This window comes from Pecten maximus, chromosome 1 (genome assembly GCF_902652985.1).
Source record: "Pecten maximus chromosome 1, xPecMax1.1, whole genome shotgun sequence".
Classification (NCBI taxonomy): Eukaryota; Metazoa; Mollusca; class Bivalvia; order Pectinida; family Pectinidae; genus Pecten; species Pecten maximus.
The window spans coordinates 38282725-38299877 of NC_047015.1; the positions used below are offsets into that span (position 1 = coordinate 38282725).

General features: G+C 35.9%; 1 protein-coding gene across 1 annotated transcript; it reads right to left on the reverse strand.

Moving 5' to 3' along the window:
- Window positions 1–12056: 12056 nt before the first annotated feature.
- LOC117332845 (piggyBac transposable element-derived protein 4-like) lies at window positions 12057–15307 on the reverse strand. Its single transcript, XM_033891900.1, has 3 exons — window positions 14586–15307; window positions 13574–13982; window positions 12057–12812 (listed from the first exon to the last, which is right to left on the reverse strand). The coding sequence occupies exons 1-3, from the start codon at window positions 14781–14783 to the stop codon at window positions 12187–12189; spliced, it is 1233 nt and encodes a 410-aa protein (XP_033747791.1). The 5' UTR covers window positions 14784–15307; the 3' UTR covers window positions 12057–12186.
- Between the last annotated feature and the right edge of the window lie 1846 nt (window positions 15308–17153).

The window sequence follows — 17153 nt, forward strand, 5'->3', positions numbered from 1 at the left end:
TACATTACATAGTTTACATTACATAGTTTACATTACATAGTTTACATTACATAGTTTATATTATATAGTTTATATTATATAGTTTACATTACATAGTTTACATTACAAAGTTTACATTACATAGTTTATATTATATAGTTTACATTACATAGTTTACATTACATAGTTTACATTACATAGTTAACATTACAAAGTTAACATTACATAGTTTACATTACATAGTTTACATTACATAGTTTACATTACATAGTTAACATTACATAGTTTACATTACATAGTTAACATTACATAGTTTACATTACATAGTTAACATTACATAGTTTACATTACATAGTTTACATTATATAGTTTACATTACATAGTTTATATTACATAGTTTACATTACATAGTTAACATTATATAGTTTACATTACAAAGTTTACATTACAGTTTACATTACATAGTTTATATTACATAGTTTATATTATGTAATGTAATGTTTATGTCACCGCCTAATTAGGACCCCCACCCCTCTGGACCAAGTCCCTAGTATCCAAAGTTGACACACCTTTTAACTTACCAGACTTGATTCTATCGAGCGTGCCATTACTGATATATCGGATGATATAACACAGGGATCTACAACGGGCCGCTGATGACATTTTTCATTTGTAGTGTAACACTATAAGGGATAACCTACTGTTTTTCGTCATTGACTAACAGGATTGCCCAGACTATACTTCAGATGGAGCTGATGTAAGATCTTCCAAGGAGGTTGTATTGCCAAGATACAAACATTTTTGTTTAACGATGTCTTTGTTATAGATAGTGTCCGAAGGATTGGCGAGAAAAAGGCAAGGTAAATCATGGCCGATTGTCGCCCGCTTTAATACTACTCAACGCCAACAAAAGGAAGAGGTGAAAAGGAGTTCCGGAAAACTTTAATGTCATGCATATAGAAATTTAAAGAAGAAATATATCAAAAGATACTTTCCAAAAAAGCTATCTGTGTTTAAATTGATCCAGTTATTTAAAGTAGAAAAAACTATTTGTGTTTGTTTCCACTTTATCGATTTATTTAGCTTTATATTGGGATTAGCGTTTCATTGTATGCCCCTACAACAGCCAATGTGGTATGAGAGCATATGTATCAAACAGAAGATAAATTAAAGTGTGTCATAATTCATGTAAATGAAACAACTCGTCCCCAAGCAACGTCATAGTTACCAGTTTTAAACACTGTGAATGAGAATAGATAAACGTTGGGTGAATTTAAAGTTAAGTTAGAATGCTAACAGAAATGGGCCAGTTCGTTATTGATTCGTACTCATTCTAAAGTTCAAAGGTTCACAAAGACAATACATATACACGTTTCCCTGGTGACAAACTAATGGTAGAATCCTGGGAAGAACCTATAACATCGTTGAGAAGCAGATGCTTGAAACATATAGAAATCACACAGCTCATAGAAAATACACCGAGGATGAAATCGTTAGAATGGTGAGTTTCTGATCGACAACATCATGTTGAGTTTGGTGGCCAGATCTTCGAACAAACTATTGGCATACCCATGGGAACAAAATGTGTCTTGTTGGCTGACTTGTTTTTGTTTTTACACGAAATTATAATGAAGAGATGATCAGAACAGATAACAGAGATCTTGCAAAGTCCTGCTATTTTACCAAGAGGTATAATGATGATAATCTTAAAATAGCGAAACCTTGTTTGACCATGTCGTTCGGATATAAACAGTGGAACATAGAACAAAGACATTACTGACTCGTCAGCATCTACAACGTAACCAGCAGGAACAGCTTACAATCAAGCCGTATGCCAGGCGTGATGATTCCAATCCATTTTAATACATCCTTGTATCACCTACATACTGTGTTTACATGGCGCAGCTCATTTGAGATTCAAAGGCTTGTTGCCATTATCACGATTTCCGTGACGGATGACGGATATATCAACAACACGGAATGAAGGTTGGTGCTTGCAATCATTGTCATGATTCTTACCAAATTTATCACTAGCACGAAATGTCGTAGATCTATTTCAATTGTCACAGACAAGTAATTAATAATGAAAAAAATGACACCACCACCCAGCTTGGTGTTAATTGTATACAATATCTGAGCCGTGACAATTAAAAGAAACAATTAAATTAAAGGCTTGTTGTGATCTTACCTGGAATATTTCCCTTCCCTTATACTGGGACGCACTATTACAAAGATTAACCGACACCTCCCTGTTTTCACCCGTATAGGGACACATTTCCGGCCTGTAGCCTTGGACAATGTCTCATGCCGATTCCCTCAACTCGTCAAACTTGCGACTACATAGCACAGTACATCATAGTATTACAGTATGTGAAAATATAAAAATACTGGACAGCAGCAGAAATGTTAATACAAATAGTAGATTGTCTTCAAAAGCAGGCATCAACTTACCTCATAAAAACTTCTGCAAAAATGAAGCACACCTTGTTCCTCCTTCGATGATAAAGGCGACTTTCCCCCTGAAACAAGATAAAAAGTGAGTCAGATTATCAATAGCCCACATTAGACAAACCAATAATATTAACTCAAAATCGATATATCTAGGGCCAGATACAAACAGAACAATAAAGATTAAAACGGAGACCTCTTGTACAAGGGGGATAAGGCCATGTATCTGGGAGGTTTTATGCCTCATCCACAACCGTCATTCAAATCATGGCCAAATCCGGGTTAAGCCATGTTCAGAAAATGATAAATAGGTTAGTGGCAACGGAACCACTGGGCATATCAACACGCATAGAACGTGAATGGCTTACTATCGCATAAGTAAATAGAATATTTCCAAATGAGATAATGAGGTCGACCATTTTCCTGTCGTCTTCACAATACAACCTGAATCTCTCGAAACATTAGTTGTATGTTTTACCCGTCAGTTATCGAATATAGGTAATGGGAACAAGTCCTTTATTATCGAGTCAACTTGGATACGTACTTACGGTAGGGAGAAAAGCAGGAATATTACTATCTGTAAATGGAAAAATAACCATTTGGAAATTCAAAGTATCACGCTTAGTATGCAGCTTAGTTGATGGTTGTCTCTGCTGGTTGATTTGGGTGCTAGAGATGGTTTATCCCCTAGGAGTAATGCTATACATGAAGTTGATAACTGAGGTAGCTATGTTTGCTCCGCAGAATGCCATACATATTCACCACAATTACGACAGGTCATTAATATATTTTTACATACATTATACGTAAATTAGAAACAAATACGAATGAAGAAATTGGGAACAAGTAACGTAGACTAGCCTTCCTTTACAACTAGGGAACAAGTAAAGTAGACTAGCCTTTATAACTAGGGACCAAGTAACATAGACTAGCCTTTATAACTAGGGAACAAGTAACATAGACTAGCCTTTATAACTAGGGAACAAGTAACGTAGACTAGCCTTTATAACTAGGGAACAAGTAACGTAGACTAGCCCTTATAACTAGGGAACAAGTAACATAGACTAGCCTTTACAACTAGGGAACAAGCAACGTAGACTAGCCTTTATAACTAGGGAACAAGTAACGTAGACTAGCCTTCATAACTAGGAAACAAGTAACGTAGATTAGCCTTTATAACTAGGGAACAAGTAACATTAACTAGCCTTCATAACTAGGAAACAAGTAACGTAGACTAGCCTTTATAACTAGGGAACAAGTAACATTAACTAGCCTTTACAACTAGGGAACAAGTAACGTAGACTAGCCTTCATAACTAGGGAATAAGTAACGTAGACTAGCCTTTATAACTAGGGAACAAGTAACATAGACTAGCCTTTATAACTAGGGAACAAGTAACGTAGACTAGCCTTTATAACTAGGGAATAAGTAACGTAGACTAGCCTTTACAACTAGGGAACAAGTAACGTAGACTAGCATTTACAACTAGGGAACAAGTAACGTAGACTAGCCTTTACAACTAGGGAACAAGCAACGTAGACTAGCCTTTATAACTAGGGAACAAGTAACGTAGACTAGCCTTTATAACTAGGGAACAAGTAACGCATATTAGCCTTTATAACTAGGGAACAAGTAACGCATATTAGCCTTTATAACTAGGGAACAAGTAACATAGACTAGCCTTTATAACTAGGGAACAAGTAACGTAGACTAGCCTTTATAACTAGGGAACAAGTAACGTAGACTAGCCTTTACAACTAGGGAACAAGTAACGTAGACTAGCCTTTATAACTAGGGAACAAGTAACGTAGACTAGCCTTTATAACTAGGGAACAAGTAACGTAGACTAGCCTTTATAACTAGGGAACAAGTAACATAGACTAGCCTTTATAACTAGGGAACAAGTAACGTAGACTAGCCTTTATAACTAGGGAACAAGTAACGTAGACTAGCCTTTATAACTAGGGAACAAGTAACGCATATTAGCCTTTATAACTAGGGAACAAGTAACATAGACTAGCCTTTATAACTAGGGAACAAGTAACATAGACTAGCCTTTATAACTAGGGAACAAGTAACGTAGACTAGCCTTTATAACTAGGGAACAAGTAACGTAGACTAGCCTTTATAACTAGGGAACAAGTAAAGTAGACTAGCCTTTATAATTAGGGAACAAGTAACATAGACTAGCCTGTATAACTAGGGAACAAGTAACATAGACTAGCCTTTATAACTAGGGAACAAGTAACATAGACTAGCCTTTATAACTAGGGAACAAGTAACATAGACTAGCCTTTATAACTAGGGAACAAGTAACATAGACTAGCCTTTATAACTAGGGAACAAGTAACATAGACTAGCCTTTATAACTAGGGAACAAGTAACGTAGACTAGCCTTTATAACTAGGCAACAAGTAACGCATATTAGCCTTTATAACTAAGGAACAAGTAACGTAGACTAGCCTTTACAACTAGGGAACAAGTAACGTAGACTAGCCCTTATAACTAGGGAAAAAGTAACGTAGACTAGCCTTTATAACTAGGGAACAAGTAACATAGACTAGCCTTTATAACTAGGGAATAAGTAACGTAGACTAGCCTTCATAACTAGGAAACAAGTAACGTAGATTAGCCTTTATAACTAGGGAACAAGTAACATTAACTAGCCTTCATAACTAGGAAACAAGTAACGTAGACTAGCCTTTATAACTAGGGAATAAGTAACGTAGACTAGCCTTCATAACTAGGAAACAAGTAACGTAGACTAGCTTTTACAACTAGGGAACAAGTAAAGTAGACTAGCCTTTATAACTAGGGAACAAGTAACATAGACTAGCCTTTATAACTAGGAAACAAGTAACGTAGACTAGCCTTTATAACTAGGGAACAAGTAACGTAGACTAGCCTTTACAACTAGGGAACAAGTAGCGTAGACTAGCCTTTATAACTAGGGAACAAGTAACGTAGACTAGCCTTTACAACTAGGGAACAAGTAGCGTAGACTAGCCTTGACGACTAGGAAACAAGTAACGTAGACTAGCCTTTATAACTAGGAAACAAGTAACGTAGACTAGCCTTCACAACTAGGAAACAAGTAACGTAGACTAGCCTTTATAACTAGGGAACAAGTAACGTAGACTAGCCTTTATAACTAGGAAACAAGTAACATAGACTAGCCTTTACAACTAGGGAACAAGTAACGTAGACTAGCCTTTACAACTAGGGAACAAGCAACGTAGACTAGCCTTTACAACTAGGGAACAAGCAACGTAGACTAGCCTTGACGACTAGGAAACAAGTAACGTAGACTAGCCTTTACAACTAGGAAACAAGTAACGTAGACTAGCCTTTATAACTAGGGAACAAGTAACGTAGACTAGCCTTTATAACTAGGGAACAAGTAACGTAGACTAGCCTTTATAACTAGGGAACAAGTAACGTAGACTAGCCTTTATAACTAGGAAACAAGTAACATAGACTAGCCTTTACAACTAGGGAACAAGTAACGTAGACTAGCCTTTACAACTAGGGAACAAGCAACGTAGACTAGCCTTTATAACTAGGAAACAAGTAACGTAGACTAGCCTTTATAACTAGGGAACAAGTAACGTAGACTAGCCTTTATAACTAGGAAACAAGTAACGTAGACTAGCCTTGACGACTAGGGAACAAGTAACGTAGACTAGCCTTTATAACTAGGGAACAAGTAACGTAGACTAGCCTTTATAACTAGGGAACAAGTAACGTAGACTAGCCTTTATAACTAGGAAACAAGTAACGTAGACTAGCCTTGACGACTAGGGAACAAGTAACGTAGACTAGCCTTTACAACTAGGAAACTAGTAACGTAGACTAGCCTTTACAACTAGGGAACAAGTAGCGTAGACTAGCCTTTATAACTAGGGAACAAGTAACATAGACTAGCCTTTATAACTAGGGAACAAGTAACGTAGACTAGCCTTTATAACTAGGGAACAAGTAACGTAGACTAGCCTTTATAACTAGGAAACAAGTAACGTAGACTAGCCTTGACGACTAGGGAACAAGTAACGTAGACTAGCCTTTATAACTAGGGAACAAGTAACGTAGACTAGCCTTTATAACTAGGGAACAAGTAACGTAGACTAGCCTTTATAACTAGGAAACAAGTAACGTAGACTAGCCTTGACGACTAGGGAACAAGTAACGTAGACTAGCCTTTACAACTAGGAAACTAGTAACGTAGACTAGCCTTTACAACTAGGGAACAAGTAGCGTAGACTAGCCTTTATAACTAGGGAACAAGTAACATAGACTAGCCTTTATAACTAGGGAACAAGTAACGTAGACTAGCCTTTATAACTAGGGAACAAGTAACGTAGACTAGCCTTTATAACTAGGAAACAAGTAACATAGACTAGCCTTTACAACTAGGGAACAAGTAACGTAGACTAGCCTTTACAACTAGGGAACAAGCAACGTAGACTAGCCTTTATAACTAGGAAACAAGTAACGTAGACTAGCCTTTATAACTAGGGAACAAGTAACGTAGACTAGCCTTTATAACTAGGAAACAAGTAACGTAGACTAGCCTTGACGACTAGGGAACAAGTAACGTAGACTAGCCTTTATAACTAGGGAACAAGTAACGTAGACTAGCCTTTATAACTAGGGAACAAGTAACGTAGACTAGCCTTTATAACTAGGAAACAAGTAACGTAGACTAGCCTTGACGACTAGGGAACAAGTAACGTAGACTAGCCTTTACAACTAGGAAACTAGTAACGTAGACTAGCCTTTACAACTAGGGAACAAGTAGCGTAGACTAGCCTTTATAACTAGGGAACAAGTAACATAGACTAGCCTTTATAACTAGGGAACAAGTAAAGTAGACTAGCCTTCATAACTAGGGAACAAGTAACGTAGACTAGCCTTTATAACTAGGAAACAAGTAACGTAGACTAGCCTTTATAACTAGGGAACAAGTAACGTAGACTAGCCTTTATAACTAGGAAACAAGTAACATAGACTAGCCTTTACAACTAGGGAACAAGTAACGTAGACTAGCCTTTACAACTAGGGAACAAGCAACGTAGACTAGCCTTTACAACTAGGGAACAAGCAACGTAGACTAGCCTTGACGACTAGGAAACAAGTAACGTAGACTAGCCTTTACAACTAGGAAACAAGTAACGTAGACTAGCCTTTATAACTAGGGAACAAGTAACGTAGACTAGCCTTTATAACTAGGGAACAAGTAACGTAGACTAGCCTTTATAACTAGGAAACAAGTAACATAGACTAGCCTTTACAACTAGGGAACAAGTAACGTAGACTAGTCTTTATAACTAGGAAACAAGTAACGTAGACTAGCCTTTATAACTAGGGAACAAGTAACATAGACTAGCCTTTATAACTAGGGAACAAGTAACATAGACTAGCCTTGACGACTAGGAAACAAGTAACGTAGACTAGCCTTTACAACTAGGAAACAAGTAACGTAGACTAGCCTTGATAACTAGGGAACAAGTAACGTAGACTAGCCTTTATAACTAGGGAACAAGTAACGCATATTAGCCTTTATAACTAGGGAACAAGTAACATAGACTAGCCTGTATAACTAGGGAACAAGTAACATAGACTAGCTTTTACAACTAGGGAACAAGTAACGTAGACTAGCCTTTACGACGAGGGAACAATTAACGTAGACTAGCCTTTACAACTAGGAAACAAGTAACGTAGACTAGCCTTTACGACGAGGGAACAATTAACGTAGACTAGCCTTTATAACTAGGGAACAAGTAACGTAGACTAGCCTTTATAACTAGGGAACAAGTAACGTAGACTAGCCTTTACAACTAGGGAACAAGTAACGTAGACTAGCCTTTACAACTAGGGAACAAGTAACGTAGACTAGCCTTTACAACTAGGGAACAAGTAACGTAGACTAGCCTTTACGACGAGGGAACAATTAACGTAGACTAGCCTTTATAACTAGGGAACAAGTAACGTAGACTAGCCTTTATAACTAGGGAACAAGTAACGTAGACTAGCCTTTATAACTAGGGAACAAGTAACGTAGACTAGCCTTTACAACTAGGGAACAAGTAACGTAGACTAGCCTTTACGACGAGGGAACAATTAACGTAGACTAGCCTTTATAACTAGGGAACAAGTAACGTAGACTAGCCTTTACAACTAGGGAACAAGTAACGTAGACTAGCCTTTACAACTAGGGAACAAGTAACGTAGACTAGCTTTTACAACTAGGGAACAAGTAAAGTAAACTAGCCTTCATAACTAGGGAACAAGTAATGCATATTAGCCTTTATAACTAGGGAACAAGTAAAGTAAACTAGCCTTTATAACTAGGGAACAAGTAATGCATATTAGCCTTTACAACTAGGGAACAAGCCACGTAGACTAGTCTTACAACTAGGGAACAAGTACCGCGAACATTCTGGTAGCCATGAGGAATGTGCAAAGCACTCACGTGTGAGTAGTGATTTTAAAGATGAATTCAGTAAAAGATACATTATAGACCGAATAGTTACTATAGAACTTCAACATACAGCTTTTTCTAGGACTCAATTCATTCATTTGTGTGTGATACAGGTCTCAGGAAGCAAGTGACAATCATTTAGAAGACTTCGTGTTCTCAATTTTCTCGTGATTTCTTCTAAATACGATTTGGACAAAACCTTTGTCTGTATCTTGTCGAGCGCCAGAAACGTTTAAATTGAGCATAAATCCAGAATATCTTGTGACGTCACATTATGATATTGACATGAAAAGAGGAACTTAACCCAGAATGGTCTTCATTATTGTTATCTCCATATTGGACAAATGTATTGATTTATGTGTCGGGAGAGTCGCTACATTAGTAAGGCCAGTGACGTCACATGCAGCTGACTACGAGAACCATTCTGCAACAAGGCGGTAAAGGACGGGTACCACCACTGACGACTTCAAGAAGGACTTAACAGATGTATGATGTCTCTAGCATCACTGATGAGTCCTAGAAGGACAAAACAGCTGTATGATGTTCATCATATCACTGACGACTTCTAGAAGGACTGAACAGCTGCATGAAATGTATGGCAAGCCAACTTAATATTTATTCAAGGAGCAATGTCGATCTTGTATTTCAGAAAAAATATATCAGATATCTTATATAGCATATGAGATATCTTATATACTATATAAGATATCTCATATGCTATATAAGATATCTTTTATATTATATAAGATATCTCATATACGATATGAGATATCTTATATAGAAATTAAATCAGATTCTATATAAGATATCTTAATTAATATATAAGATATTTCATATAGTATATGAGATATCTCATTTAATTTTCTATGTATAAGATATCTTATATAATATATAAGATATCTCATATAGCTATATAAGATATCTTATATAATCAAAGATCTCGTTTCTATATAAGATATCTTATATAACAATGAGATTTTAACAAAACGACGAAGTGAAGTCTCCCGTCCGGAAGTTGGTCGGACACGAGGCTGGACAAACCATGATGATCTTTTAATACATTTAGTGCTGCTTAAGAATCATCGATATAGCCTAGTATATGTTCTGATAAACCGTTGCCATGTAAAAGAAAATGTTCTGCCTTTTCAACACATTGTTCAATGCCATCGAATAATCTATCCCTCTCCGCCATAGTGCCATTCCACATGCTCTGTTCAAGGGAGAACTTAGTTTCTTGTTTTATTGCCTAGAAATCTCGTTCCTATATAGGATATCTTATATAGCAACGAGATTTAAATTATATAAGATAAGAAAATTAAATGAGATATCTTATATGCGTAATAAGATATCTTGTATTATATATAAGATATCTTATATTATTATATAAGATATCTCATTTAATTTCTATATGAGATATCTTATATATTATATAAGATATATTATATGCTATATGAGATATATTATATATTATATAAGATATCTTATATAATTATATACGATATCTCATATAATTCGATAAAATACATAATCGACATTGCTCCTTGAATAAATGTTAAGTTGGCTTGCCATAGAAATGTCCCTAACATCACTGACGTGTCCTTGGAGGATGTAGATGTGGATGCATATCATTACAAACGAATTTGCAGCATAAAAGACCTCCCCTACCGAGGTTCAAACAAAATGCATTACTTTATATAATGCTGGCACAATGTATTCGTTTAAAAATCATATGCAGTTGTAGGTATGGATCATACTGGTTTTGAGCAAATAATTTGCTACATGTCTTGTTGACAATCGCGTTTTATTGATAAATATCTGTTTTCTGTGGACTTGTTCATCCCTATTCTGTTGTGTTGGGACCCGACCGTTGTGTCGACGGGTTGTCAAACCTTTGATTAGATACAATTTAGTAATAGATACAGTATATACTGAATAATGAATACAAAGGGTCATATGAATGGAAATCAAGATTGGAAGACATGTAAATCAAAACGGAAACAAATACGAAACGTGCAAAAACCTCACAGGACACTCTCCTTACACTAACCTGACGGCACCGTAAATTCGCTGATACATATGCATTATATGCACTCGTCCTATCAAAGTCAAATTTTGCATATTTTGATACAGACAACATGTATATGTATGAGAAAACAATATTTGAAAGACTAATATAAGGTCACTTGAATGTATGCTCCACCGAAAAATTACACAGACTATTTCCATAATAAATTATTATGCACTCGTCGATTTTACATGTTAGTGACAGACTTCATATATTGGTTACAGAAAATCCCCATTAATCATCATTTAACGAATTGCTTGTCGTCGAATACCCACATCTGATTACACTACTCTACCCTACACTCATACCCGAAGGTCAACTCAGTGAAAAATCCTCGTTTCAATAGAGGCTGTTTACCGGTACATTTTCACATCAAATTTTAAATGTCATGTACCAAAATGAAGATTGAATGATTCTCTTTATTACATTTTTACCAGTGAAATATCAAAAATTATTCATTCTATAAAAGTGATATTTTTCATTAGTGAAAAATATCATATTTTTGTGCGCAGCACTCGTGAAAAATATCAAAATATTAGCCCCACTCGTGAAATATATTTGGTATTACTGAAGACACTGTTAGATATCCTCTATTTACTGCCTTTTTGCCAGTGAAATATATAGAATATTCTGTCATACGAGGGAAATATATGTTATATTTAACGGGCAACCATTCAATTTTCTTTTAATTGCATACTTTTAAAAAACAAAATTTAAAACATCGAAAAATTAATAGTGTCAAAAAGTGTGGGATTCAGTAATGCCATTTTTTTGAATTTGCTAAAAATGACGTTAAAATTGATGACGCCAATAATCTGTGACGTGGCACAATCTGTCCCGCTGATAGTAAGTACGTCAAAGATATTGACGTACGTTTTGGAGGCGCTGTTTTCACCTAAGCTGACTCTGGGTGCGATGTAAAGTAGGTCGGCAACGTTTAGTGAACAAACGACTTTAACACAAGGATTCATAATCAGTAGTGATGAAGTTATTTATTCTATACTTATTTTATTGCATCATAACAAACAGATGAACACAAGCTTTAGAAATACATGTACGATTACAATCTGTTAATTCTTCTCCCTACAGTTTAACGACAACAATAACATTTTTCTTGTGTTATTTCTCATAAACATTTAAGCGTAGAGAATACACTAACCCTTCCAGCACCACCTTATTCGTTAGTAACAATACAATGTACAGTAGAATTGTTTTATTGTTCATTACATAGTACTGCGTGCCTCGTTAGACAGTGCCTATGGACTCCACGTTTGCATATTGAGCAAACTGTCCTACTTCGCCTCCTAACACCCCCCGCAGCTCGTTTGGAACAAACACAACAGTCTTTTTCCCTTCGCCCTGGGAGCAAATCCAGCCTCTGCCTTGGACGTCGATTTCTTGGTAACGCATTTATATGTCCTAAATCAGCAAGTGACTCGACAACAAGCTGAATAAATTTTAATCGGGACATTACGGGGCGATCTGAAGTATTTTGACTGTAAAGAATGTACGCGTTCAGCATGATTCTGTGAAATAAATTCAGTACAATCTTTTTCCACACCTTTTTGTTTTTCCTTTGATAACAGTAAGAACTCATGAGAGCATCATCTAAATCTACAGCGCCCATATACTTATTGTAACTTTGGACAATCCGTGGCCTTCCGGTAGGTAGCTGCTGAGCTGGGATAAGTGTACTTAGTAACCTAGTAGGTTTCTTGTCATCATTGTCTCGATAAACGAGACATAACATTTGACCATTTCTCATGTATATAGGTGTCTCAGGATTAGGATTTCCATTCCTTATGGTAAGTGGCATCGGTCTGTTTTTCCTGAGAGTACCTGTTAAGTTGGTGTAAAAGAATTTCCTTATAATATCCACATGTTATAAAAGACAACAGAAATGGAAATATTTCTATCAATATATTGTATATGACTCGGTTGACACGTACGTTGGAATATTAAGTCACTGTAAAAATATTTAACTTGTACGTACAACTTAGTATTTTGTACGCACAACTCAGTATATCGTACGCACAACTTAGTATCTTGTACAATGTACGTACTTCTCAGTATCTTGCACGTACAGCTTAGTATCTTACGTACAACTTAGAATTCTGTAAGTGTAACTTAGTATTCTGTACGTACAACTTAGTATTCTGTACGTACAACTTGGTATTCTGTACGTACAACTTAGAATCTTGTACGTACAGGCTCAGTATCTTGTACGCACAACTGTATAACTATTGTACGTATAAATTAGTGTCTTGTGTATCCAGCTTAGCACCATGAATGTACAACTTAATAGCTTGTACGCACGTCTCATTGTATTGTATGTACAACTCAGTAAATCATAAATATTTGGCAGTGGACCTAATACGCCGCCGTAGACATGTGCCGTTAAGTATCCCAATCTACTATTTAATGATAGTTATTACCAAAATATGCAAGTTTTTATATAGTAATATTTTGACTAGCATGATTTTTTTCTTTGTTTTTTTTTTCAATTTTAATTTAAAAAACAGAGAACATATACATGCACTGTTAAATCAACCTTTGATAGACGTGATGAGAACTGTTAAGGGTAAGTTATGTATAACTACCTGTTAGATAGGTTCTGCATCTCAGAAGAGCTGTTCCTAGATGTATGGAGCAAAAGAAACTGTCGCAGAAGACATGGTAACCTTTATTTAGAAGTTCTGACGCACTCAGCAGGTCATGAACAACATTAGTGCCTTGAAGCTCGCCTCTTGGTGTCGGGTCAAACTCTTTTCCTCTATAGACAAACATCTGCATAATGTAACCTGTAGCGGCTTCACATAACATCCAAAACTTAACGCCATATTTAGATGCTTTAGATGGAATATACTGTCGCATGACACTGTGACCTCTACTTCCAACTAACGTTTCATCGACACATAGTTCTCTTTTAGGGACAACGTATCGTCTGAACTGGTTGTTGATGAATGATAATAAGGGCCGAAACCTGGAGGCTGGATCATATGCTGGGTGCTGGAAATGAAAATATGTCTATACACATTCAGTTATTATTTCTGTACACGAAACAGTGGCCGAGGTATTGTCTGAGATTTTTTTATCTAAACTCGAAGTTTGAAAGGTCAAGTGAGTTCACAAGGACGCTATTTTTGACAATTTATGTGTCTTTACAATAGCAGTATATGACTGCACAATTTAAATATAAATACAGCTTACTACCCCACTATGCTTATGTTATAAAAAGAATTTGAAAAATAGGACGAGGCAAACAACCGCGAGGTAAATAATTAAAACGTTTTGCAGTGTCTTTATTTTATTTAAAAGATTGCAATTACAACAGGAAATTCAAATCTTTACCCTTCGGATCAACAACAAATAGTGCAAATGACACAGCATGTTAATATCTAAATATGTAACATACAAAGAAGAAAGACAATTTTATGACTCATGCACTGACCGGGCCTCGAACTCACGATCTTAATATAATGGTAAGCTGCAGATATTTCGGGCTAGATGACCGGGTGTTGTTGATCGCATGTTCGAGGCTCGATCATGGCACAAATCATAAAAAGACTCTTTTTTTTGTCATTTGTATTAGATTTATACATTTTCAGTTACCTGTCTCGGAACCATCCTTTGAAAATCTGCTACATGAAGAAATTTCATAATGATTTGGAACCTGTTCCTTGACAGAACTTTCCTGAACCAAACAGATGCTTGGCTTGGTAGCAAAACGTTCCAATATTCTGCGATGGACAACTTCTTAAGAAGACACATGTTGAAGAAAATTGCTAGGAAGGATCGGAAATCCTTCATCCCAAGGGGTTTCCATGTTCTTGAACGCGAATGTCTTCCAATTATGTCCCTATATGTTGATAAATGATTACGGGCATATCTAAAAGGAAACAATAAATAGTTTGTACCCTTTATTAACCATTTTTGTTGCTTTTACCCAAAATAAAAATCTTTTTGCAAAAGACTTCTATATATGTAACAAAAGGGGATGTATACGTATTGAGAGTCCCCTTAGCATTGCTCATGATACTATGATACCTCAGAGATCATAAATAGAATATCTACTGTATATGGTATTATTTGGATATATCTGTACCCCCCTATCCAACACCGAGAGGGTTTGATTCCCTTGGAGTCATGGAGGCACAATACTTTCCATTAACATATGACCAACTTTTTTATCCTTACTTTTTATGTTATAGTATTGTATGTGCTTATATTGATAATGGACACGATACGATGTACATTTTTAATGTATGGGTGTGTACACGTATAGATATTTGGTGTACACGTATAAATATATGGTGTATACACGTATAAATATATGGTGTGTACACGTATAAATATATGGTGTGTACACGTATAAATATTGTGTGTACACGTATAAATATATGGTGTGTATACACGTATAAATATATGGTGTACACACGTATAAATATATGGTGTATACACGTATAGATATTTGGTGTACACGTATAAATATATGGTGTATACACGTATAAATATATGGTGTGTACACGTATAAATATATGGTGTATACACGTATAAATATATGGTGTGTACACGTATAAATATTGTGTGTACACGTATAAATATATGGTGTGTATACACGTATAAATATATGGTGTACACACGTATAAATATATGGTGTGTGTACACGTATAAATATATGGTGTGTACACGTATGAATATATGGTGTGTATACACGTATAAATATATGGTGTGTATACACGTATAAATATATGGTGTGTATACACGTATAAATATATGGTGTGTACACGTGTAAATATACGTAATTACAAGAATAATTCATGATGATTTTTTAAGGATATAATAAAGATCAAAAAAATTATTTCCAGACAGTAATTTTCGAGTATATTTACAAATATTCTCTGGACTGGAAGTACATATTTGGTACATGTGTACCATGATACATACATACATGACATACATATATTCGCATGATGTCTATATTTTATTTAATTATCTTAATCAATAGAATTAATCTCCCGTGGTTTTAGATTCTATTTCATTGGTAAAATGTAACATTTACAGTAGCAGTACAGAATAGCAAAAAATATGGCGAAAGTACCTGTTTGTTCGCCGAATGATTTCCTTCATCAAACCAACTGTAAACAGCAAATTGAAATAAGTGATCGGCGAAGCATTCCTTGCTGGCATATGTCGCAAGCCCGGTCTTTCCGTAAACTGTGTTCTTCTCGCGGGTTCTGGCGGAAACGCCTGTACCCATATGCCTACCATCTTTTTTTTTGTGAACATTACAGTATGACATATTACGATGACGTTTATGACGTCATGTTTGACGTCATAAAATGACGTTGGTTGTAAAGATTTTGCAGACTTTCTGTTAGCGGTCATATGTACGAATTGCTATTCAATTATAAAAACGTTTACTTTGAATAATCCTGAAAGAATATTGATATCCGTATAATCGGCCCAATCGGCCCTCTGGCACTCTGGAAACCAGAAGATCGGCCCAATCGGCCCTCTGGCACTCTGGAAACAAGGAGATCGGCCCTAATCGGCCCTACGGCACTATAAGGGTTAAAGCCTTCTAGATCTATAAGGATCTGACAGGTCCATGTGCTGTATTACCGGATGTTTACATACACAACCGGTGCTATTTTGGGAAAATACCTGAAATTTTGCACCTAGGTGAATACGCCAGTATGTACATCTCAGCACAACAAAATCAGTATATTCTGACAGTTTGGAATATGTACTTCATATAAATATCAGATATGTCAACATCACACCTAAACATATCAATCAAAATAATATTTAAATGTGGAACTTTATTTTCTTACCAGACTACTTTCGCTTTTTGCTTGCGTGAGACCTCAACCAGCACGGCCATTTTAAAGAAAATAACATTTTCGGTATCAAATGTAGAAACAATCGGGGATTTCACTGATCGATTGCCGATCGGAGACTGAAAACAATATTTGACGCGTGAGGGCCATTTTTATCAACCAAAGTGGTGACTTTGCATCAATATTTGAGAGTGTGCGAGTTATCGCCCCTTGCATAAACCAAGCAGTAAGGGTAGAAAACGGCCTAGTTCAGAATATTCTGATAAAGCAAGTCACTTTCTATGATTGTAACTTTTTTCTATGATTTATTTATCTAAAATAGATGTCTTGAAACAGA

Excerpts from the sequence above, each read along its gene's own strand:
- LOC117332845 (XM_033891900.1), bottom strand. The coding sequence starts at position 14,783 with ATGAAGGATTTCCGATCCTTCCTAGCAATTTTCTTCAACATGTGTCTT. Across the intron at positions 13,983-14,585 it reads AAAGGATGGTTCCGAGACAG|CACCCAGCATATGATCCAGC; the intron begins GTAACTGAAAAT and ends TTTCATTTCCAG. Across the intron at positions 12,813-13,573 it reads ATGCAGAACCTATCTAACAG|GTACTCTCAGGAAAAACAGA; the intron begins GTAGTTATACAT and ends CCAACTTAACAG.